The sequence below is a fragment of the Hippocampus zosterae genome, chromosome 18 (genome assembly GCF_025434085.1).
Source record: "Hippocampus zosterae strain Florida chromosome 18, ASM2543408v3, whole genome shotgun sequence".
Taxonomy (NCBI): Eukaryota; Metazoa; Chordata; class Actinopteri; order Syngnathiformes; family Syngnathidae; genus Hippocampus; species Hippocampus zosterae.
The window spans coordinates 16,381,165-16,403,762 of NC_067468.1; the positions used below are offsets into that span (position 1 = coordinate 16,381,165).

The following is a 22,598-nucleotide window of genomic DNA, read 5'->3' on the forward strand; positions in this document are numbered from 1 at the left end:
AATGATTGCGCACATCGGCGACAGCCGCCTACTTATTAACAGCAAATACTGCATCAACAAATGTGTTTCCGCGTTCCATAAATCAACCCGCGCGTGGCAAGGAATGCCAATATTGACGTAGTTGTAAAATGAATTGTGATGATGAAATAAGGTATTTAATTCTAATCCATAATTTAGAGGAATTTAATAAGAGAGCTGCTTAAGGTGGAAATAATGTCTTCCTCCACGCGCAGCGAGCAATTTGCGTGCCAAAAAGACGTTAACAAATTGTGCGACGGCTTTCACGCAGATGCAAATTCACCATCTCGGGTCTCTAATGGAACAGTAATGAAAGAGTCGTACCGCACGCGCCGGGGCGGAGGGAGTCTGCATACAGTATGCACGTGGCATTTATAATTCATGGTAGTCATTCATGCACGCGGGGGGGGGGTGTTTGTTGAACTGATGCAAGTGTTGGACGCTTAACGGGGAACACGCAGCATGGTCTCTCCATGAGCGGGGCGACGCGTGGCAATCGCTTCTGCTGACATCTCTCAGCTGGATTTGAGCAAAAGGGAGACGTCGACGCTGGGCTGCAGCATCCATCCAAAAATGTCACGTTTCAAAGTGAATGTGGTTAAGTGTGTGCATAAAAAGAAGCAATTTCTGAAGCCTGATTGGCTGCCACGTGGCCAAGCACTTTAAAAGAAAAAAAATCACATTTTTGGGGCAAATTGCTGATATGAGTGGATTTTCAGTGCGCGTTTCTCACCGCCGCAAAGGCGTCACCCGCCACGGGTTTGCTGTACACGTAGCGTAATATACGTGTTGTGTCCAACAGTGCATAATGAGCTCATGTCACCTAAGAGCTCTCTCTCTGTGGCTTGTTTCTGTCTGACAGAGCCGAGCTCACACTACGTGATTTCCCTGAAGGCCTTCAATAACGCCGGAGAAGGAGTTCCTCTGTATGAGAGCGCCGTCACTCGCTCTCTGACAGGTAGGACATTTCCAATCGTTCTTTCCGTGGCGTATGATTCGAATAATTTTCGCCAATCTGACTCTAAACTATGAAACTGAATCTAAGCGACGTATTTGTGGGAGGAGAAATGACAAGGTCACGGCAACTTCAGTGACATGATGACAAAGGTCAAATACACGTTCTTCGTATTTTTTTTTCTCTCACATTGTAACATTCCAAGAATCCGATCACAACTTTTGACTGACAACAAACGACCGCTTAGGATGGTGACACGGGCATCGTGCCGCTTTTCACGTTCTTCACTTTGACTTCACCTGCGACTTCGACTTTATTTTCTTCTTTTTTGTCTTCCCTGTCTCTGAACTAACGCAGGGCTGCATGAAACATAAAAAGCTCCGCCCATTTTTAATCAATCTCGTACTTCTCTATTCAAAAAGCTGCCTGAAACTGAAATGGCTCTCCCAATCACCTCAGCAGCGCCACACTTGGCTTGATGGGAGGATTAGAGGCCACCCGCCATGCTTTGTGTTGACGTAAACTCTTTGTGCCATCGTCGTTGCCGCGCGAGAGTGGCTAGCGGGGCTAGCGGCTAGCAGGGCGCGCGGCGCGCCGGCCTCGGCCCCGTTCATTGTGTATGCGACAGTGGCGCTGACCGCAGAATGAACCCTCATCTTCACCTCGAATGAAAAAAATATTCTGTCCTTTAGCGTAGCGTCAAAAAGCTTTCACTTCCAAATCCCAGCGCGCTGTTGCACGGACCTTTTCGTTATGAGCAAGCGCGGCGGATGCTAGGCCTCGTCGGAGCTCCCAAGACGCGCGTCCAAACAGATGTGGGTGTCGTTGGCGCAGATGGGGCTTGACCCAGAATATTCCCAGTGTAGTGTTGTGTCAACAATGTCGTGCCCTCGAAACTTTTCGACGTGATCATGACTAAGATATATAATCACCTGGTGAAAAAGTGTTTGGCTTTCAACTTTCTTTTCAAAAGGCTCCATTTCAAAAGTTTGTCAAAGAAAAGAAATGCCGAATCAGAAGTTTAGTAGTCCAGTGGTTAGCACGTCGGGTTCAATTCCGGCTCCGGCCTCCCTGTGTGTAGTTCTATGTTCTCCCCGGGCCTGCGTGGGTTTTCTCCGGGTGCTCTGGTTTCCTCCCACATTCCAAAAACATGCGTGGCAGGCTGATTGAACACTCAAAATTGTCCCTAGGTGTGAGTGTGTGTGCGAATGGTTGTTCGTTTCTGTGTGCCCTGCGATTGGCTGGCAAGCGATTCAGGGTGTCCCCCGCCTACTGCCCGAAGACAGCTGGGATAGGCTCCAGCACCCCCCGCGACCCTAGTGAGGATCAAGCGGCTCGGAAGATGAATGAATGAATGTGCTGCCGCCGTTGTTTGCCACCGCACGAGCGGGCATGGAGAACATTAGCTTCGATTTTTTTGGGGGGGGGGGGGGGGGGGATAAAGCAGCACTCCAGTTTCTGATTAGTCGGTTATCTTTAGAAGGTGTCTTGGGAAGAAGGTCTTCAGTTCTTGCTGATGGCAGCAATTATTCTCTCCAACGGGCTTCTTGATGTCTTACTCTCTCCAATCTTGTTTTCTCTCCTCTCTCTCCCCCCTCTCATCCATCCACATCTTTCATCCCTTTTTATTCCCCGACACCTTTAACGAACATCCCTACCTGCCGCATGTCACGCCCACATAATCGCGTCTTCTCATCGTCCCCACATTAATCGCACCGCATACGTCCTCAATGCGCTTCAACCGTCCCCCCCCCCCCCCCCCACATCAGACCCCCTCGACCCATCTGAAGATGACCTTTTCCATCTCTTTGATAAATACCCCACTCCCATGCCAGACACCAGCACACCCATGATCCCCCCCGTTGGGGTCCAAGCCGTGGCTCTTTCCTCGGACTCGGTTCGCGTTTCCTGGGCCGACAATTCCATGACCAAGAACCAGAAGTCCTCCGAGGTCCGCTACTACTCCGTCAAGTGGAAGACCAGCTACTCCACCAGCGGCAAGTACAAGGTAAACGCAGACGCTTAGAATGCGGGAATTCTCCCTTGTGCTATTTTTATTTTAATTTATTTTTTTTTGCAGTCTTGCGTTCTTGGTAATGAAAACAGACGTGTGATGGCACTAGACTTGGCAGGACAGAAAACTCCTCGTGTGATCTATGGAACATTCTCCTCCATATTTGCCATTTTTCTGCCAAGCTAGCTGCGGGCTCCCGCGCGCCGCAAAGGCAGCTAGCTTCCTTGTCCATATGCTTTGTGTAGAGTTTGCCCGCATTCTGTAATTGATGAGCAACGGACGGCAAACATTTGTCAGGCGGGGGGAGCGCCTGGCGGGCTCCCCCACCAAACAAAGCGTTTGTATTCTCCTCACTTGCTAGCACGTCACGGAACGGGCGGCATCGGCGCGGCTACGCTAGGTGGCCCTTCTGTCGATTGTGTTTTGTGTAATGGCTTCGCTATTTCCTGGATTTTTTTTTTTTAAAGACACTTTTTGACCACTCTGAATATTAGACGGGAGCAATTTAGGCGACGTCGCCTTCCTTCCTCTGCGTTGTAAGAATGCCATCGCTGACGGATGTTTGTTGCCATGTTCAGTCTGCAGACACCACCGCCCTCAGCCATACCGTCACCGGCCTCAAAGCAAACACCATGTACGAGTTTGCCGTGATGGTGACCAAAGGTTGGAAGTCCAGTACCTGGAGTATGACGGCGCACGCCACCACCTATGAAGCGGGTACGCCACACACAAACACCAACACGCGGCGCTTGAAGAGCTCAATGCGTCCACTTCAGGGCGAGGCTAAAATTTGAAACGGCCGAGGCCATTGTGGGTGTTGGGGAGAAGCATTGAGGTCCTTTTAATTCTCAATTTGCCCCCCAGCACCCCCCCCCCCCCCCCCCCCGCCCCGAAAAGTGATTAGTTTTAATCATGCTTAGCAAAAAGCACGAGTTTAGTGTTACACGTAGCGCCCGGCCCCTGCAGCAACAACACAACGATTGTCGACAACAACGAAAGACAGAAGTGAGTGCAATCGAAATGTCAAGGTATCCCTTTCAGGGTGTTTACAATCATGTTTGTTGGATTTGTCACCCAATTAAGCGTGAACGCCATTAGCCTGCCATTTCCCTTGGGCAGTGCTGGAATACATTGACATTCACAAGGAGCAGATGGACGCGGCGCACTCGCTCCGCAGCCGTCCGACGCACCGGTCACACGCACCGGTCGCATCTTTGCAACAAAATGGGAAATACGGCTTTTTTTTTTTTTTTTTTTTGCATCTCATTTCATCTGTTCATCATTGTTTAATAGTCTGCGATAAAATGGACTGTGGTCCTCTGCCGTGATTATTAAAAGAAAGAAAAAAAAAAAGTCATTGCTGCGAATACTTGCCAAAGTTGTGCCGCTGATGACTTTGTTTATACCTTCCTGCAAAGCGAGCGTCTCATTTTCTAAAAGGGCCTCGCTCCCACATTTCATTGACGATGCCATAAAACGCGGGCCCCCTATTAATCTGTCAGCGCTGTTCGCGGCTACCTTGGCCACGTATACGGGACAATAAAGGAAGTGACATTCGGCTCATCAAAAACGGAGGTCGCCACAAGCGAGTCGCTTGCATGATATCTTTTTTTTTTTTTTTTTTTTTTTACGATGGGACCTCCTTATAGCTAGTCTAATGTTTAGTCACCAAATTGCGAGAAGCACCGGCGAGTGCGGCAGCGAGGCGTTTGCGCATGGACCAAAGACTTCAAACTGGAATTGCACCGACATGACATTTTAAGATAAGATAAGATATCCTTTATTCGTCCCACAATGGGGAAATAGGCGTGTCGTAGCTTTGCAGTCCATTGCCCCCCCCAAATTGTTGGAAGCTTTGTTCACATATTTGCTTCGGCACGACGCGAGATGAACTTTCAACACCGGAAAGGACGAAACATTTAGTCTTTTTTTTTTTTCCTTTGTGTGAGCAGAGGACATGCTTGACTATCCATTATTAAGATGAAATTTCATTTGCCCCTCATTCCATTTCATAAAATATGAATATGCAAGCGTGAACACACGCCTGGCTCTGCCACCTTCATGCTGCGTAGCCGCTGACACGCTAATGCGAGCGGCGTTGGGTGCGGCGCGATCGGGTTATTAACCTCATTTGCGCGCGCGGTGCCATCTTTGCCAGTCTGCTGGCTAGCATATGCAAAAAAGCCTAATGAGCATGTTTTGACCATTTGCGCGATTCATTTTTCATGAATTCTGACAACGCGCTATTCTACCATGAAGAGTGACACCTTTTTAGTCCTGGCGCTGCGCACTTTCAGTCGTGAGCGCGGCACATTCCGCTATCAATTATTTATTGGCGCGTATAAACAAAATACTTGTTGCAGAGTGATATGCTATACAATCGTTGATACGATCACGCGGATCGTAAAATACCGCGTCCATCGGAGTCGGCGCGTTCGAATGCGATTTCAACCAAAGCGTGGAAATGATGATCGTGAAACATGCTTTCTACTTGCTGGATTTCCTAATCGGCTCCTGCTTTCTCGACAGCTCCGAGCTCGGCTCCCAAAGACTTGACGGTGATCGGTCGGGAGGGACGACCCCGGGCCATTTTAATCAGCTGGCAACCCCCCATGGAGGCCAACGGGCGGATCACAGGTGAGCGTTGAAGATGACATTACAAATAGTTACGCGTGTCGACCGGGAGGGGGTGATGATTTATGATTTTTGGATGGGAAGATATGCCAAATCCATCACATCAACGGCATTAGAGTGTGCAAAGTGCGCCGTTGGCTCTTTGCACGCACGCGTTTCCTTCCGGACAATCGCGTCTGTTTTAACGAGCCCTGCTGCAATATTCCATTGGAAGAATCAAACGTTGTCCCTGGAAATTGCAGCAGTGTGAGAGAACATTACGATGACCGTTGACACACCACAGGTAGATTATATATATATATTTTTTAAATGCATTATGCCGCAAATTGTATACGGTGTATGCAATTTCAATCCTTTGAAGAATACGGTACATGTCACTGCAATATCGATTTTGAGTGTCATTTTAAATGATGTATACTAAATGGTTGACAAAATGTCACACTCTCACGCGGTGGTGTCCAAACTTTTTCGTTTGAGCGCCACCTATAGGAAAATGGAAGGACAAAGGGGCCGCTTGAAAATTCTTCAAATTTTTGAAATCCACTAAAGTCAGTCAACAAAGCAATTCTAAGTTGTTTTTTTTTGTGTTATCTAGTTTTGTTTTTTCCATTCGCTTTCTGTGTAAGGTGTTTCATGCAAATAATTGAGGAGTTTTCCAGTTTTTGGGTGTGGCCAACAGCCCTCTTTCTCACCACATGCAAAAACTGTAGTCAAGTGACCATTTTTCAGTCACTTGAGCATCATTGTGAGGTCTTCATAAATCAGCCATGTAGCACAAAGTGGAAGAAACCTTTTTTTTTTTGCCTCTAAAATGCCCCCCCCCCCCCCCCCCCCCCGGGGCAGGTTATATCCTCTATTACACCTTGGACAAAAACATGCCGATAGACGACTGGGTCATGGAAACGATTAGCGGCGACCGGCTGACTCATCAGGTGGTTGATCTCAACCTGGACACCGTCTATTACTTCCGGATACAAGCTAAGAACGCCAAAGGAGTCGGTCCGTTGTCCGAAGCCGTTCACTTTAGGACAGCCAAAGGTATGTCGGAATTAAAAAATAAATTTTAAAAAAAGGGTTCATATTCAAGAAAGGAAACAAATGACACAGTAGAATGATTTTGGGAAAATGCGCTTTGTTTGTTTTTCAGTGGAGCATCCAGACAAGATGGCCAATGATCAAGGTAAGCTCGATTTGGGAAAATGACTTCCGAAGGATTACGACTGCGGGAAAAAAAATTGTCAAGAAAACTAATAAGGCGCAAAGAGGAGATAAGATAAGAAGATGAGTCCTTTGAGGGAATGAAAGCGACATAAATAGCGTACACAGAAAGTTGCAGACAGAACCCGCGTTGGAAAAATGCTTTTCTCATCAAACGCGGAGGAATAAAAGGGCGTCGACGGAGAACTTGTTGTCATTATTTATGGCAGACGATGGAAGGGAGCTGAAATGAGCTCAATCTTTATAGAAGCTCTGCTCTCGGGTTCTCGTCGTCATCAGTCCCGATAAAAACTGAAAAGCAAATAGGTCGCTAATGAGGGAGCTTCTTTTAGATTCCCACGAGAGTCGCTTCGCAGACGCAACAGACAACGAACGCCGCGTGTACTCGTGCGGAATGTTCTGCGACGTGATTTGGAATTGGCAGATTGTACAGATTAAGCAACATTTTATGAAATTGGCTAAACCTGAGCCATAAAGGCATGCTGCAAACTCCGCTCGCCCCCGACACCAAAATAAAAACGCCCCCAGTTTGGATGGCGCCCCAAATGTCTCACTTTGAAAAAAATCTAAAACTAAATCAATGCATTTGAGACTTTTGTGTTTTGTTTTCCAGGTCGAGGAGGAGACCACGCCTACTGGCCATCTGATAGCAACCTCGTTGACAGGAGCAGCATCAATGGTAAGAAAATAGCAACACAAGGAACGTGACTGGACTGAGCTGGAAATCTGTTCAGAAAAAAAAATTGGAACCTGAGCAGAGCCGCATTATTATGAGCAAGACCAGCAAGAAGGCAGCAATTTATAATCCCTTTGCATAATTTTCTATTTGCTGCGGTAGTCTGGTGGGTTGGAAAAACAAAAAAACAAAAACAAAAAAAAATCACATCTCATTAATCAGCTTGAACTGTGCGCATTTACCTTTGGAATGTTTATGTTCTCATTGCAAATTTCCTCGGAGTGCGGAAGCAACAATTCATCACCGTAATGAACTCGCAGCATCACGTGCCGTGCTATAAATCACGGCATAATATCCAATCTTCTATTTGATCTCTACACGGACCATTTTATGATAGTCCTTTTTTAATTATAATAATAGTTCTTATTTTCCCATTTTCTTGGGAATGCGCCTTTTCGCACATTATGATGATGCCATCCTAAACGGACTGTAGAATTTTTTTGTCTGCCTGACAGCGGCTGTTTTTTTATTTTTAATTTTTTTAAACAAGTGAATCACTACTCACTGGATTTTGGAAAAAAAAAATGTTCAAACTCACCTGAACTTTATTTTCAATCACTTCAAAAACAAGCACAGCTGCACACAAAGTGCTGCGCAAAAGGTAAAAATCTGACATCCGGGAGGAAACCCGGAGCACCCGGAGAAAACCCACGCAGGCCCGGGGAGAACATGCAAACTCCACACAGGGAGGCTGGAGCCGGAATCGAACCCGGTACCTCTGCACTGTGAAGCCCACGTGCTAACCACTGGCCTACCGGGCCGCCACATGAAGAACAAAAACAGAAATATATTTCTTAGCCGCAGCTCTCCAGTCGGCTCGCTTGTCATGTTTTGATTGTTTCATAAAATCCTAAATTAACGGGCTATAAAAATTGCCCCTCAGAATTAGAAAGTTGCTCCTCAAATGAAGTCAGTGAATGGCAAAACTGCTTCTCGAAGACAAAAAAAAAAAAAAAAAAAGGGATTTTGAGCCCTGTGTTTTTTATGGTCTGGCTTGAAAACAAGCCAGTCGATGGAGGTCAGGGGTCACCGTCTGTAGCTGCTATTATTTTAAGAGCATCCCTGCAGGCTTTTGGAGAAAAAACTGCTCTGTGTGTGCGGAGCCAAATGTTTTGTGTGCATCCGTCGGTGGTGTTCCTGCCAGAGGCGATGATAGATCCATCCTCTGTGACCCGACCCCCCCCTACGCCTGCCGGGATGCCACGTCCCCGAGGGCAAAGGCTGCTTCCTCAGGTTGTCCATATTTCATCTGGAAACACGTCTTTGTCTTCACATGGCTCGGCTTCCTCTGGCTGAGAAACTACCCGCCGGGACGTTTATCTCTGACTGTTTCCGTCGGCTCAAAAGCGACGTGACGGTCACCGTGAAGGCACCTGTTGCCTTCTAATAATGTGAGCTTGTCGGAAAGGCCCCCACGGCAGCAAACGAAGGACGGCGTGACCCGAACTGGATCTACTTGTCTGCCGATTTTTCTTTACTGACGAGACCGAGAGGATGCATTTCTTCTTTTCATTCAACGCATCATCTGCAACCCGAATAGCAAATACCCGAAGAACACCGAAAGAAACTCGCGTTTTTCTCTTTTTTGTTCACTTTTTGACCCCGTTCACGCTTTCTTTTTGCTGACACTCTCTAAAATGCCCGCATGCTTTTCATCTCCTAGTTTCTTTGGTATTTGCTCAAAGGTCAAGTCAAAGGTCACAAAGGTCACTGTGCATAATATATATGGATAGATGGATTTTTTTGCTTTTGTCATCGCCACGAGAGCAACGCCACGACGTGAATCGTCGACGGTGTGTGTCTCGCGTCAATCTGGACTTCTTCTTTTTCAGACTCCCCCGTCGGTCAAATGCATCCACCGCACGGCAGCGCCACGCCGCAAAATCACGGCAACCTTTTGGTCATCATCGTGGTTTCGGTGGGAGCCGTGACGGTGGTGGTGGCGGTGATCGTGGCCCTCATCTGCACGCGACGCTCCTCCGCCCAACAGCGCAAGTAAGACGCGGCGAGCGTCCGTCGAGGGCAAACGAGTCGTCCTCGAATTCTGATTCTGTTCCTGTTCCAGGTTGTTTGATCTGGTTGGGTTTTTTCTTTCTTCCCCAGAAAAAGAGCAAGCCACAGCGCCAGTAAGCGCAAGGGCAGCCAGAAGGATCTGAGACCTCCCGACCTCTGGATCCATCACGAGGAGATGGAGATGAAGAACATGGAGAAAGCGGCCAGCGTGTCCCCGTCCGGGCAGGATTCTCCCATCCGGTCTTGCCAGGACCTTCCCCAGGTTGCCCGCAGCCAATCGGAGTGCCAGATGGGCAGCAAGAGTAGCCACTCAGGTCCATGACGTCATATTTTGCGCTTCTTCGGCATCTCCATTTGAGGAAAACGTGGACCCAGCCAGCTTTTTTTTTTTTCACATTACAGGAGCAGACGGTGATGAAGCGTCAAGTTGTATTTCCACTCTGGAAAGATCCTTGGCTGCCAGGAGGGGAACGCGAGGCAAAATGATGATTCCGATGGATTCCCAACCAAGCAACACACGTATGGAATCGATTGCAGATTTGTTTTTTGTTTTTTCTTACCAAAATCAAATAACATGTTATGGCGCAAACGGTTTTCATATATTTGGCGCGCCGCATTACAAGGCGCACGTAGAATAGAAGCTGCAATAGTGGCTGCGGTTGCGTTCGGCATCCACTAGATGGAGCTACACTAAAGGGAATACAATACAATACATTCATTCATTCATTCATCTTCCGTAACGCTTGATCCTCACCAGGGTCGCGGGGGGTGCTGGAGCCCATCCCAGCCGTCTTCGTGCAGTAGGCGGGGGACACCCCGAATCGGTTGCCAGCCAATCGCAGGGCACACAGAAACAAACAACCATTCGCACTCACACCTAGGGACAATTTAGAGTGTTCAATCATCCTGCCACGCATGTTTTTGGAACGTGGGAGGAAACCGGAGCACCCGGAGAAAACCCACGCAGGCCCGGGGAGAACATGCAAACTCCACACAGGGAGGCCGGAGCTGGAATCGAACCCGGTACACCTCTGCACTGTGAAGCCGACGTGCTAACCACTGGTCTACCGGGCCGCTTGATTCATACTGAGAAGCCCAAACATGAAGTCGAGCAGCACTTTGAAATTCGTGAATGGTGACGTGAAATGTTTTGCCTTTTGCGAGGATGTTGCAGTCGCGAGCGCTCACGCTCATCCCGTTGACGTGAACTCTCGGGGCCACTCGGGACGCATATTCTGAATCACCGCCCGCAGTTGCGCGTCATCGCTGCCTTTCTTGGCTTATTTGTTGTGACTTGGCGCCCTGGCAAGGTAGCTCAGACCAGGGGTCTCATCTTCATCCGCAGAAGCGACGGAAATCCACATTGGCACTCCGGAAAGGGCATCTTTGCCTCTCGTTTAAGGGGGGACAAGGAATCCATTTTAGTTTTGTGATTGATTGATTCGCCGAGTCCTCGCTGATTTTCTCATTCATTATTTTTTTGACAAGAGGGACTGCGGCCGGAGATGATTGGCAACAAAGCTCTGCCGCCGGCGGGCTTTGGATGATCTCCATCTCCGGCAAAAGACGAGTTAGATTAAGATTAAGAAAACCTTTATTAGTCTCGCAATGGAGAAATTCCAGATTCACAGCAGCAAAGTTATGAAAGGACGAAGTAGAACAACAAAAAAATAGGAGCTGCTGGAAAGGCAGCCACTCTCGCGGCGCCATTTTGAAGTCAAAATAACAAAAATAACACAAGACAACACATAGGACAGAGACAGTCGTGCAATCTTCACCACTTTTCTGCATACACTTTGTTGTCTGAAGCAGTTCTAGATGAAAGAGGAGAGGATAAAAGTGTCCTTTCACCAGTGGATCAGAGACGTCATGCTGAAAAATGTGCACACGTCTGCTACAAGCAAAGTTTTGAAAGCAAACACGAAGCTGTAGCGTCCATTGACGAAAAGAGATTAGTTCACTTCTCCTGTCCCACATAATCCGCTTCAAACTCCAAGCCGCGACTCCCAGCTCCAAATCCGCATCGGCACTCCGCGCCAACGCTCCTTTCTTCTCAAATTTAGGCGTCAAGGTGCGGCTTTTTGCGCGTGCCAACCTTCGGAAGCGCACGGACGGACGAACGGACGCGTCTTCAGTTGCAAGTCTGCTCTTGTTTGGCTCGCCGCGGTTTTCCGAAACGCAATCGGGTTAGCTCAGCAATCAGGTTGGAGCCACACGTTGCGCAACGTGTGACTCAGTGGGTGACTCGCTTTGTTTTTTGCAACGTGACGTGCCGCGATGACTCTTCGTATAAGTGCGCCCGTGATATGTGGGTCACCCGGACAGACGCGGGAAAGGCTTCGGGCTTCCCGCGCGCTGAGCCGCCCTCCATTCCGTCGTTGCGTCTTTTTCTCAAAACCAAACTTCTGTCCAAAGAAGACTTTGCTCTCTTTCCTCGTTCATTTGATAAGTGGGAGTTGTGAGTGCGTGTGTGGCTGGCTTTCGGTTTTCGGGCTCGGAAGCAGTTTGGCATTGATTGCCTACGATGGGTCGTATTGGGACGGATGATTGATCACAAACTTGATCTTCATACTTGAGCGACGGGCATCGCAATGGATCGACGTGGCGCTTAACGGAGGCGAAATGAGACCATAAACCCAACCCGCACCTGCCCTACTGCCACAAAGCGATCAATAATCTCGGTCAATAACGTGTGGTCATGTCGCCGCTGTAATCAAACTCTGCTTTGCTTCAAGTGATCACGAGTGGAGCCGCGCAATACTCCAAACGCGTGCGCGCAAAGGTGCCGCCCGATCACAGCCTCGCCGCTTTCAAATCATCAATCGTTTCCAATCAACGCACGTATTGATCAGAATCGAGTGGAATCAGACCCGGAGGCCGGCCAACCTCGGTGCACTTTTTAAAGAAGCTTTTTGAGACGTCAACATTTCAGTTTTCTCTTGACGTTCCGTTTCTTGCCGACTTGATCATCACTTGACTTGATGTGATGTTCGTACCGACCGCCGTCCTTTTTTTTTTCCCCCCCCCCAGCGGTGGTCAGCGCCATTCCGGTGCCATCTCTGGACTCCTCTCAGTATCCCGGTCTACTTCCTTCGCCTTCGTGCAGCTTCAGCCACAGCAAATTCAGTTTAAGAGCCATGCCTTTCCCCAGCCTGACTGTGGACAGAGGATACACGCAAGGTAGAACCGCAAAAACACCTGGGGGGAGAGGGGGGGGGGGCGGATCGCAGAGCACAATGCATCACACGTATCCCGTGTTCTTTCCTCCCCGCCGTCGGTCCGCGTGGCCTTGGTCAGTCATATCCACCGACGCTTCCAGCAATCCTCTTCTGCAGCCGCAGTCCCTGCCCCCGCCCCCGCAGCCGACCCCCCTCCTAGCCGGCTCCTCCTCCGCGAGCGCCGGCGAACACGTTGCGGGCATGGGCCCGGTTCCCGGGGCCCCCGCCGCCACTCCCGCCGTCGCCTCGGAGGAATCGCAGGCGGGCGCCGGTCGGACGATCCCCACCGCGTGTGTGCGACCGAGTCACCCGCTGAGAAGCTTCACCAATCCACTGCTGCCCCCCCCGATGAGCACCATCGACCCCAAGGTGTACACCTCCATGCTGCCGCAGTCCAGTAAGTTTCGTATTGCTTTAGTACGGCTTGACGACCTAAAAGAAGCGTGGGAACTCGCTACGCTGTTGGCAATCGTACGAACAACGAGAAGAAGCGCCCCCTGGTGATTTGCCGATGAAACTGCACTAAAATAAATGGCCGCCGTTGTTTCTTCTCCCGTGAGCCCCAAATGAGCGGACGGCGCGCTTACTTGTGCGAAGGCCCCGGCCGCAATACGCTTGCGGATTGCGTCGGTGGCGACGAGCGGCCGTGCGTGGGGGGGGCGCGCGCTTCCATTACAGTTGTGTTTACGTGGCCTCAGATTAACATTGATTTTCGGCTCCGAGGAAAAAAAAAAAAAAAAAAGCAAGCCCGCGGCGCTACTCGGCTCATCGAAAAACCCTAAGAGCGACCATCAAAGGCCTCCATCAGCCCACAATCCTCCCGGGCGCCCCACAATACCTACACCCCCCCCCCACCTACACACACACGTGAGCCCACACAAAGTCTCCTAACAAGGCAGAATAATGCTGCATCAAGCCGGCGCGTTTGTTTTTAGTCTTGTTTATGTTTATCCTGGGGTGAATGATTCCCTCGGTGCAAGCAGATTTCTTTATTTTTTTGGTGATTGGGGGTTGGGGGGGAGGTTGTGTTTGTTTTTTTTCTTTTAATTGGACTCTTGTGGCGAGGTGGGACTATGAGAAGCACAGCCGTCCATTTTCTTTTTAAGGTAAACATAATGCTGACGCATGAGGCGGCCTCTTCCGACGCACAAAGTCGGTCCAAGTGGACGCAAACGTTCTCAAGGGGATTTGAAGTAAAAGCAAAATGGCGTCATCGCCTGCGCTTCATTTGGGGCTTTCGATGCATATGAGCTAAGAAGGGTCTGCGTGTGTAGGGGAGCGTCGAGGTGGGGGGGCGGGCGGGGACTTGATGGTGGAACAGTCGTACCGTAGCTTCCGTTTTCAAGACATTTTTAAAATCCGAAACTAAATTTTGAATTTCTTTCGGATTTTCTCGAAATCCGTTAGGCCTCGTCACAACGGTGACCAAATGCTTTACACGACGTTTAAAAAAAAAATCTTTTTCTCTCTCATTCAAATTGCAAAGATAACATTTTTATGTTTTCAAAAATTCTTTCTAACCATGCGTGATGGAAATCAATCTCGTTTCGCTGCCGCCGACTCCATAAATATGCATCTAAAAATTTCCTGACAGGCAAACGGCTTCCTTTTAAATTTTGTTCTTCGCCCATCTTCCGGGTCATCCGACAAGAGCCGTGGACATGCTTTGCCGCCGTATCTCATTTCCGCTTCTGCTAGTCGGCACAAATTCATAACATCGTCTGACGCGGTACAACGGGGATTTGTTTGAACCCTGGCGCAAAGCGACATGACATGAACATGCGCGCTGTTGTCAAACGGCAAAAAAAGATTCGCATTTAATGGAGAACAGGCTGTTGGGATATTTTGCTGGCAGATTGGTTCACTGACACCAAAAGACGGCGGGTGTGCTTTTAATTCGATTTTGATGAGGAGGCGGAAAAAAAAAAAAAAAAAAAAAGAAACTCTACATGGTCTAAATTGAAAAGAGTTAAGCGGAGCTCCTCTGCGAGTGACGGGCAACGTGTTCGAGGGGCCGTAGCAAACGGGCGCAACAAACGACGCCGAAAACGAGGAAATCCCAAACTCCCCCGTGAGCCGTCGGGAGTCGACTGCGGCCTCCAGAGACGGCGCCGCACTTCTTCTTGACGCTACCTTTCGTCTTTTACCGTATTGACTTCAAAGCATCCTCGGGAATCGATAAGAGCTCCCCCTCCATCTTGGACTCGCGGCGGGTGCTTTATATCTCTCAATCTTTCACCTCGGCTCAGACAAACAGACAGACGGCATCCATGTGACCCCCCCCCCCCTCCCCGGCAGTCATTTCACACCTTCACTCTGACGTGTTTGGTAAATATATCCGCCGATCGACGAGCCGCCCATCTACACCCGCCTCCACCTTTCACTGACAAATCCCCTGGGACTCGGCTAGACACCGTAAAACTGTCTTTTATGGGGGGGGGGGGGGGGGGGGGCATAATGCTGCAGTGCATTGTGGGTGAGCCAGCAAGTGTTTTATTTTGTAGAGCTGAGGTGCACAAGTGTCATTTTGAGGCTCGCACAATATCGGAAAATAGGAATAAGCCATGTATTGATTAGTCGTTTTATCAAACCAATTCTGGGCACTGAAGGGTCTGGTTTTCGGTCTGTCTGTCTATTTGTTTGTCCTGTTGGAATCCCCCCCCCCCAGCCTCCACACACACACAACCCCCCCCTCTTGTCAAATCCATTTGTGCTCCCGGATGATTTGGTCGATGATTAGTCGGTCAGACAAATGACTGCGGGGCTCAGACTTGCGTTTCTTGTTTGACGGTCCACTTAGTCGCATATGAACAATCGTCATTTAGAGCAATCGATCGTCGATCGCGTGTCATCACGTCAAACTGACCCCGACGACGCGTTCACAGATTGTTCCCCCGATACGGCTCGGCGAGATGCCGCCCGGCAACGTTTTCCGGCCCGATCAAAAGACTGCTGCATCGAGGTGCAATTGTTTTGAACTGAACCGAGAACTTTCATTCAATCGCGCAGCAACCTCATCTAATATGATATTAGAATAATTCGGTTTTTGGTGTTTTTGCTTTTTTTCCGCAGCCGGAAGCCTTCCGAAGCCGCAGGTGAAGACGGCTTCTCTGGGTCAGGCGGGAAAGGCTCGATCGCCTCTGCTTCCCGTCTCGGTTCCGACGGCGCCCGACATACCGGAGGAAGGAGGAAGCAAACCCGCGGAGGATTCGGCTGCCAACGTAAGTCCAGACCAAAGCTGGCCTGCAAATGTTGACGACTGGCCCACAACATGGGAGAGAGAGAGCGTTTGTAGGGGGGTTGGGGGTGGGGGGGAGGAAAGCAGAAAGTAAAGAGAAAATCACGAGATGAAATGAAGGGGTGCCGGATGTCAAAACGTTTTAAATATTCATGTCTACTCAATGATAATAGAACAGGACAAGTGGGGTTGCCATGACGACAAAAAAAAAGGAGAGGACAGTCCATGAAAAAGACGGAAAAGTCCAGAAACAAGGGAAGGGGGAGGCGGATGAGAGGATGAAGGGAAAAAGAAGGGCGGTCGCCTTGACAACAGGAGGGGCTCTTGGAGAAGGACAGACAAGAGTGACGTAGAAGAAAAAGTGAGAGGTGTCGAAAAAAGGAATCGGCTTGTGGGATGGGGGGGTCAAAGGTCAGCAGTGCTTTTTCTTCACTTTCTGTAACTCCTCCTTCCATAAGGGGAGGCTAAAAAAATGCAGCAATTCTCGACACGGACAACCAATATAAGGACTCGGTGGAATCTTCTGAAGTCTCTCGTCATTTGCCCCCCCCCCCTCACTCATGAAGATCTTACACAGTATTTAGCGGCTGACAAATATTTCTTTACGTTTAGCTAACGGGCAGTGAATCCAGGTCAGCTGGCAATCAGGGACAAAACGAACGCACGTTTTGCTCCAGTCGATGACGAGCTCCGGGTCAATAGCGGCAATCAAAAAAAAAGAACTTTGCTCTTAATAGCTGCTTTTTTCTTTTTTTTTTCTTTCTCTCTCTCTCTTCATTGGAAGTAGACAAAGAAGACTTGAATAGGTTTTGAAATCATCAAAGGATCGTATTTATTCATCATCGTTTCAACACAAAATCGGAGCGAACTTGTTCTTTTAGCGCCGTCCGCGTATTACGCTTGTCAGGCCAACAGTCACGTGGCGTTTTTTTTGTTTTTTGTTTTTGTTTGTTTTTGTTTTGTGTTGTTTTCTTCTGCTCCGTTTTTCAGGTGTACGAGCAGGACGACCTTTCGGAGCAGATGGCCAGCTTAGAAGGCCTGATGAAGCAGCTCAATGCCATTACCGGCTCGGCCTTCTAAAGCCTCCATTTTGGAAGCCCTCGCCCCCCCCCCACCCCACCCCACCTCGTCAGGAACGCTTCTTCAAGCTTTGATGTCGCCGGCAGTGGCGTCTGGAGTTTGACGCTGCCGCCGGGGACCGTGACCTTCCCTTTCAACTGGATTTGACCCCGTCCGACATCATCGAGTGCAGGAACAAGACCGCGACGGAGCGGCTTCCTCGGTGGGACTTTTCAACCTCAAACTAACAAAACTAAGAACCCACCTCCTTGACTCGATGAACCAGAGGGCGGGGGAGTTTGGGGGGGGGCTATATCACAGAAAAGGAAGACATTTGGAGCATCTTTCCGCTTTGCGGTATTTATTAGCTCCTCGTTCTTCTCCTGCGCAACTCGGTTACTGTGACTGTACCTCAATTCCTTTTCATGACAGCCCTTGGGAGCGCCCCCCCCCCACCCCTCCCTGCCTCCCCCACCATTTGAACTCCACCTTCACACAAGCGCATCGAGGCAACGTGAACACGCTTTGCCGCCCGGAACAGCCGGTGTCAAATTCTTCAACCTTTCCGCATTTCTTTCGGCCTCGACTTTTCCAGCCGCAAGGCCTCTGACATTTTGGGGGGCCCTTTTTCCGTCCGTCAAGCTTTCATCCTTCCAAATGCGGACCCCCTTTTTTTTGTTGTTGTTATTGTTGTTGTCGTTTCCTTAAATAGCGGAGCTGTGGCTGAACAGAAAACTCTTTGGTTTTGTTTGTGCCGAGTCATCTGTGGACTCGGCATCGACCGCCTGGCTTGACCGGCGCCTTTGGTCCCGCGAGACCAGACAAACTCTGCAAAGGGGCTTGACGGAAAAAGTGTTGTTGCCCCAAAAAAAAAAAAAAAAAAAGGGAAGCTCACAACAGCCTTCTTTGCAAATTCAAGGCCGACGTTTTCACTGACAGTTTTGTACTGGCCGTGGGCGAAACGCGTTCCGATCGTCAGGGCGGAAGAAAAGGCGCCACGCTTGCTGGCGGTCTCACTTTGGACCACCGCGAGTCTGTCAGTCGAATGTTGCTGCGAAGGTTTATTCCAAACAATGGGGAGAATCTGATGATTGCCTATTTTTTTAAACTTATTTTTCACAACCAGTATTCATGTCCGTGGGTGGCGGGGGGGACGGGGTGGGGGGGGGGGGGGTAGGTCTTCTTCATGAGTTCCTATAAACAAACATTTGTCAACCGTCTTCAGTGTCGCGTGCCCACGCGGTCACAACTTCAGTTTGCGTCCGTCTCAGTGGGGGGGGCCTGCTTTTTATATCAAATCCGAAAGAAAAAAAAAACGCAAACATATTTCGCAACGCTATTTTTCACTCTTTCTATTTAGTTTGACAAATTGCCAACAGCGCGCCGGGCGACCGCTTAGCACGCGCGCTTCGCGGTGGAGCGGTGCGAGCTTCGATTCCGGCTTTCCTGCGTGGACTTTGCGTGGTCCCCCCCGCCCCCTCCCCGCGCCTGCTTGCCCACGTTCCAAAAAACAAAAACATGCACGGCAGGCCGATTGAGCACTCGAAATTGTCCGTCGGTGTGAGTGTGAGCGCGGATGCTAGTTGGTGTCTGTGTGCCCTGTGAGTGGCTAGCAACCGGTTCGGGATCGGTCGGTGCCATTTTTTTTGGGGTGGGGGTTGGGGGGGGTGCGAGCAGTTGTAACGAACCTCGCTATTCAAATCTGCCGTATTTTGCGGCCTTTCAACTACTTTGTTTGGACGGCAGAAGGGAAACGTGTCCAATTCGACGGGTCATTAGCAGAGCCTCGTTTTTATAATTTTTTTTGTTCGCCGTTGCCACCGACGAGAAGCATTTTGCGACGTTCCGCGGGGAAAGGCGGCGGCAGACAGTTTTTGGCAGCCACCTCAAAAAATTCTGCCGTTTTTCAAAACATCAAATAATCTTTGAGGAGCACATTTGTTTGGAGCTCGGCCGTGCGATGAAGCGACCCGAAAAAAGGGAATGAAGGCGATTTTTTTGTGTGCGGAAAAACAAAAACAAAAGACAAAAGCTTGTTTTTGTTGAAAATGATGAGACGTTCATTAATCAAGTGAGGTGAAGAAAGCAAGCCGTCAGTCGGCGCCGTATTTGACTGCGTGGCCCTGTTCTCCATATTGTAATTGACGGACCTTTATCTGGGCGCGATGAAAAAAGGCGAAACCTGCGGGGGAGGGGGGAGAGCGAGCGAGCGAGCGCGCTCAGGCGCGGGAGCCGCATTGATATTCCGAGGTGGCTTGCATGTTGCGAGTGGGGGCACGGAGGAACCGGGCGGCGAATTCATTAGAAAGACGTTGCAAACATTATGATTCAAGCTCACGCTCACCGAGCCGTAACGGTGGCGGTGGGAAGAGTCCCGGGAGGGGGTGGGGGGTTGGGGGGGCTAGAAAGGTAACATCTCTGCAGAATGGATGCGGGGATGAAAGGTGACAGAGGGCAGGCGTGCGGCCGGCGTGGGGATCAAACTCATCAACCTGCTCTGGGAAATGAATCCACTCTGAGCTAAGCGCTTACAACCCCCCCCCCCCCAGTCCCACCCCCCAAGTGTCATCCTCCTCCTCCGTCACTCTAACGGCAGAGCGGGAAAATAGTCAAACATGAAAGAAGGTTTAGGGCGGCCCGGTAGTCCAGTGGTTAGCACGTGGGCTTCACAGTGCAGAGGTACCGGGTTCGATTCCAGCTCCGGCTTCCCTGTGTGGAGTTTGCATGTTCTCCCCGGGCCTGCGTGGGTTTTCTCCGGGTGCTCCGGTTTCCTGGCAGGCTGATTGAACACTCTAAATTGTCCCTAGGTGTGAGTGTGAGCGTGGATGGTTGTTCGTCTCTGTGTGCCCTGCGATTGGCTGGCAACCAGTTCAGGGTGTCCCCGGCCTACTGCCCGAAGACGGCCGGGATAGGCTCCAGCACCCCCCGCGACCCTAGTGAGGATCAAGCGGTACAGAAGATGAATGAATGAATGAATGAATGAAAGAAGGTTTAGAAAAGGCCTGTAAGACGCAAGGATGTGTTAGGGATTTTTTTTCCCTCCCCCTGTAGTGTGAAAATGTCCAATGCTCACACTTAACATTCAAGATACGAAGGCGCCGCCGCTTCCTTTTCTATTCATACGTCAACCGTTGTGTGTCCGCTCTGCGAAAACACACCTACAGCTACGTTTTTTTTTTTTTAATCGAAGTTTCAGCTGCAAACTTTATGGCTTTTGAGGCAAATCCAAGAGAATCATCTCTTAGCTTTGAAGCATAGAAGGAAAAAAAATACCGTCGGCTATATTCTGACATCAGTAGAAAAGCGGCACATTGAATGACTGTCAAGTCTCCGTCGGATGCTTTTCATTGAAAGGAACGTAAAGAATCCACATGGGGGGGGGGGGAGAGAAACTCTCTCATTACCGAAAGCCCCAGTCAAAATTTTTGAAGTTTTAACGGATGAGGAAAAGCCTTCGGTCGTCGTCTTGATGGTCGACATAAAACAGAATCGTTGGGGGGAAAAAAAAAAAAAAAAAGGCCCAGAAGACGTCGCTCTCAATGATAAGATTCTGTCGTTATTTTTGGGGGGGGGGGGGGGAGAAAGGAACATTTTGATGTGATGCTGACATTCCCCTTCCTGTCTGTTTCATGATATCGAGGCTTCCCTTTATCAGTCAAAAATATTAACATTGACTGCTTTTATTTTGGTGGGTGAGGGTGGAGGGTGGGGGGGGTTGTGTCCCGTTTGTGTGTTTGACTGTAGAGCAACACGTTGCTGCAGCAGAAGTACATTGCAGGCCACTGCTGATTTTTTTTTTTTTTTTTTTTTTTTTTACTGTGCATACCTCCACGCCAGTAGCAGTAACTTTTTATACTCAGATTTAATATACAGTATTATTCTTATTTGTATCATGGACTTCACGATCCCGAAGATGTTTATTTATAACCATGTGACATTTCTGCAAATGTGCGTTTTGTTTTTAGTAAAGAGGGGAGACAAAGAAAAGAAAAAAATTGCACTTTGGTGTTTTTTGTCCATTTTGTGTTGGCTTGCGGCCTTCAAAGGCGTCCCCGTTTCTTCCCAACAGGAAGCTGAAATGGTTCGCCGCCAAAGTGGTCCTTGCCGAGGACACACGGTCACCACCGTTTGATGTTTGCTTGCGTCGAAACTTTGAGCTTCTCACCTATGCAGTTATCCTTTATCGTAGTAATCGTCAGCATAATAAAGTACCGGTATGATCATAAGATCGCGTGACCGGTGTGACGACATAAGTGATGTTTTGTTGCTCACATTGAATACCTCATTGAATATTTTGCGTGGAGGGAAAGCTAGTTGAAGAAACACAAGTCGCCCGCAGAGATTTTTTTGGTTTATTTGTTTGCTTTATTTGGTATGCTTGTACACCCCCACCACCCGCCCACTCCCCAATGTGAGCACGATGTCCTCTGTTCCTGACCTTGCCAACTGCAACAGTAATCCAAGAAACAATTTTATTTTCATAAACTTTATTTTCATGACACGCAGAAGGCAACTTTGTTCTTTTTTTTTGGTTTCCAGCCAGCGCAGAAAAGTACGACATCTGTCAGTAACGACCTCAAACTTGCCTTTGTCAAAACTCAGAAACGCCACGCGGATGTGCTCGGATGAGCGTTCAGGAGAAGATGTCGGTTGTTACAAATGAGAGAAGTTACAAAGGAAAAAAAATAAAATAAACACTGACAGAGTCGGTAGACGATATGAAGGTGGTCTGATTGTGGTCTGCGCCGGCGTGGGTGCGGTGATGAACAAGAAGAAAGTAATTGTGTCTGAATAGAAAGAGAAAACGAAAAGGAGAATTGGACTCCACTCGAGCCAAAGGGCCAAATTAAAACTGCGCTTATCTCCGGCCCGCACAGACAATGACTTTCTTCCATTACCGAACATCAACGGAGAAGCTGTCAGATGGGCAGCTTGGGGTCAATACTTTGACGCCATCCTTTTCAAAGTTCCATCCTAGAGTCATTCGAGCCGCTTTAGTTTTGTAGCCGCAACGTTTTTGTGTTTTTCTCCATCTGAACCAGAGACGAGATGGTGATGTGTTTCCGATCAAATGGAGGGAGATATCTATCCACAATCTTGTATGAGACGGCGGGTTTTGTAACGCACTGTAGAACTGACCCATGGTCCTTTTTATAGAAATGTGATTTCAATGTGGCATTTTTGTTCAATAAAAGTTTTGATACGACAGCAATGCAGATTTATCCGTCCCATGTACGTGAATTGTCAAGTCGTGGCGGTACGATGGAAGCGGAAGGTGTGAACACCGAAAAAAACAACCATGTATAGTAAGGCGTTTTTAGCCGAAAAAAACGACCATGTAAAGTAAGGCGCTTTTTAGCCGGAAAAAACGACCATGTAAAGTAAGGCGTTTTTTGCCGAAAAAAACAACCATGTATAGTAAGGCGTTTTTAGCCCCAAAAAAAGACCATGTATAGTAAGGCGTTTTTTGCCGAAAAAAACAACCATGTATAGTA

At 49.0% G+C, this 22,598-nt stretch overlaps 1 protein-coding gene across 9 annotated transcripts in view; it reads left to right on the plus strand.

The window, feature by feature from the left end:
- The window catches only part of dcc (DCC netrin 1 receptor), an 88,166-nt gene extending 65,851 nt beyond the window's left edge, over positions 1–22,315 (plus strand). For 3 of the 9 annotated variants that reach the window (XM_052051306.1, XM_052051311.1, XM_052051314.1), the window contains exons 16-30: positions 881–976; positions 2,743–2,981; positions 3,566–3,704; positions 5,517–5,624; positions 6,465–6,659; positions 6,769–6,801; positions 7,453–7,518; positions 9,408–9,570; positions 9,679–9,902; positions 9,991–10,107; positions 12,619–12,768; positions 12,886–13,203; positions 15,879–16,027; positions 17,035–19,728; positions 20,093–22,315. In XM_052051306.1, coding sequence (XP_051907266.1) covers positions 881–976; positions 2,743–2,981; positions 3,566–3,704; positions 5,517–5,624; positions 6,465–6,659; positions 6,769–6,801; positions 7,453–7,518; positions 9,408–9,570; positions 9,679–9,902; positions 9,991–10,107; positions 12,619–12,768; positions 12,886–13,203; positions 15,879–16,027; positions 17,035–17,124 — 2,087 coding nt within the window. In that variant the 3' untranslated portion in view covers positions 17,125–19,728; positions 20,093–22,315. Of the gene's footprint in view, positions 1–880; positions 977–2,742; positions 2,982–3,565; positions 3,705–5,516; positions 5,625–6,464; positions 6,660–6,768; positions 6,802–7,452; positions 7,519–9,407; positions 9,571–9,678; positions 9,903–9,990; positions 10,108–12,618; positions 12,769–12,885; positions 13,204–15,878; positions 16,300–17,034; positions 19,735–20,092 lie in introns of those variants that run through there. The other 6 variants (XM_052051305.1, XM_052051310.1, XM_052051308.1 and 3 more) reach the window with 3 other exon arrangements.
- Positions 22,316–22,598: the final 283 nt, after the last annotated feature.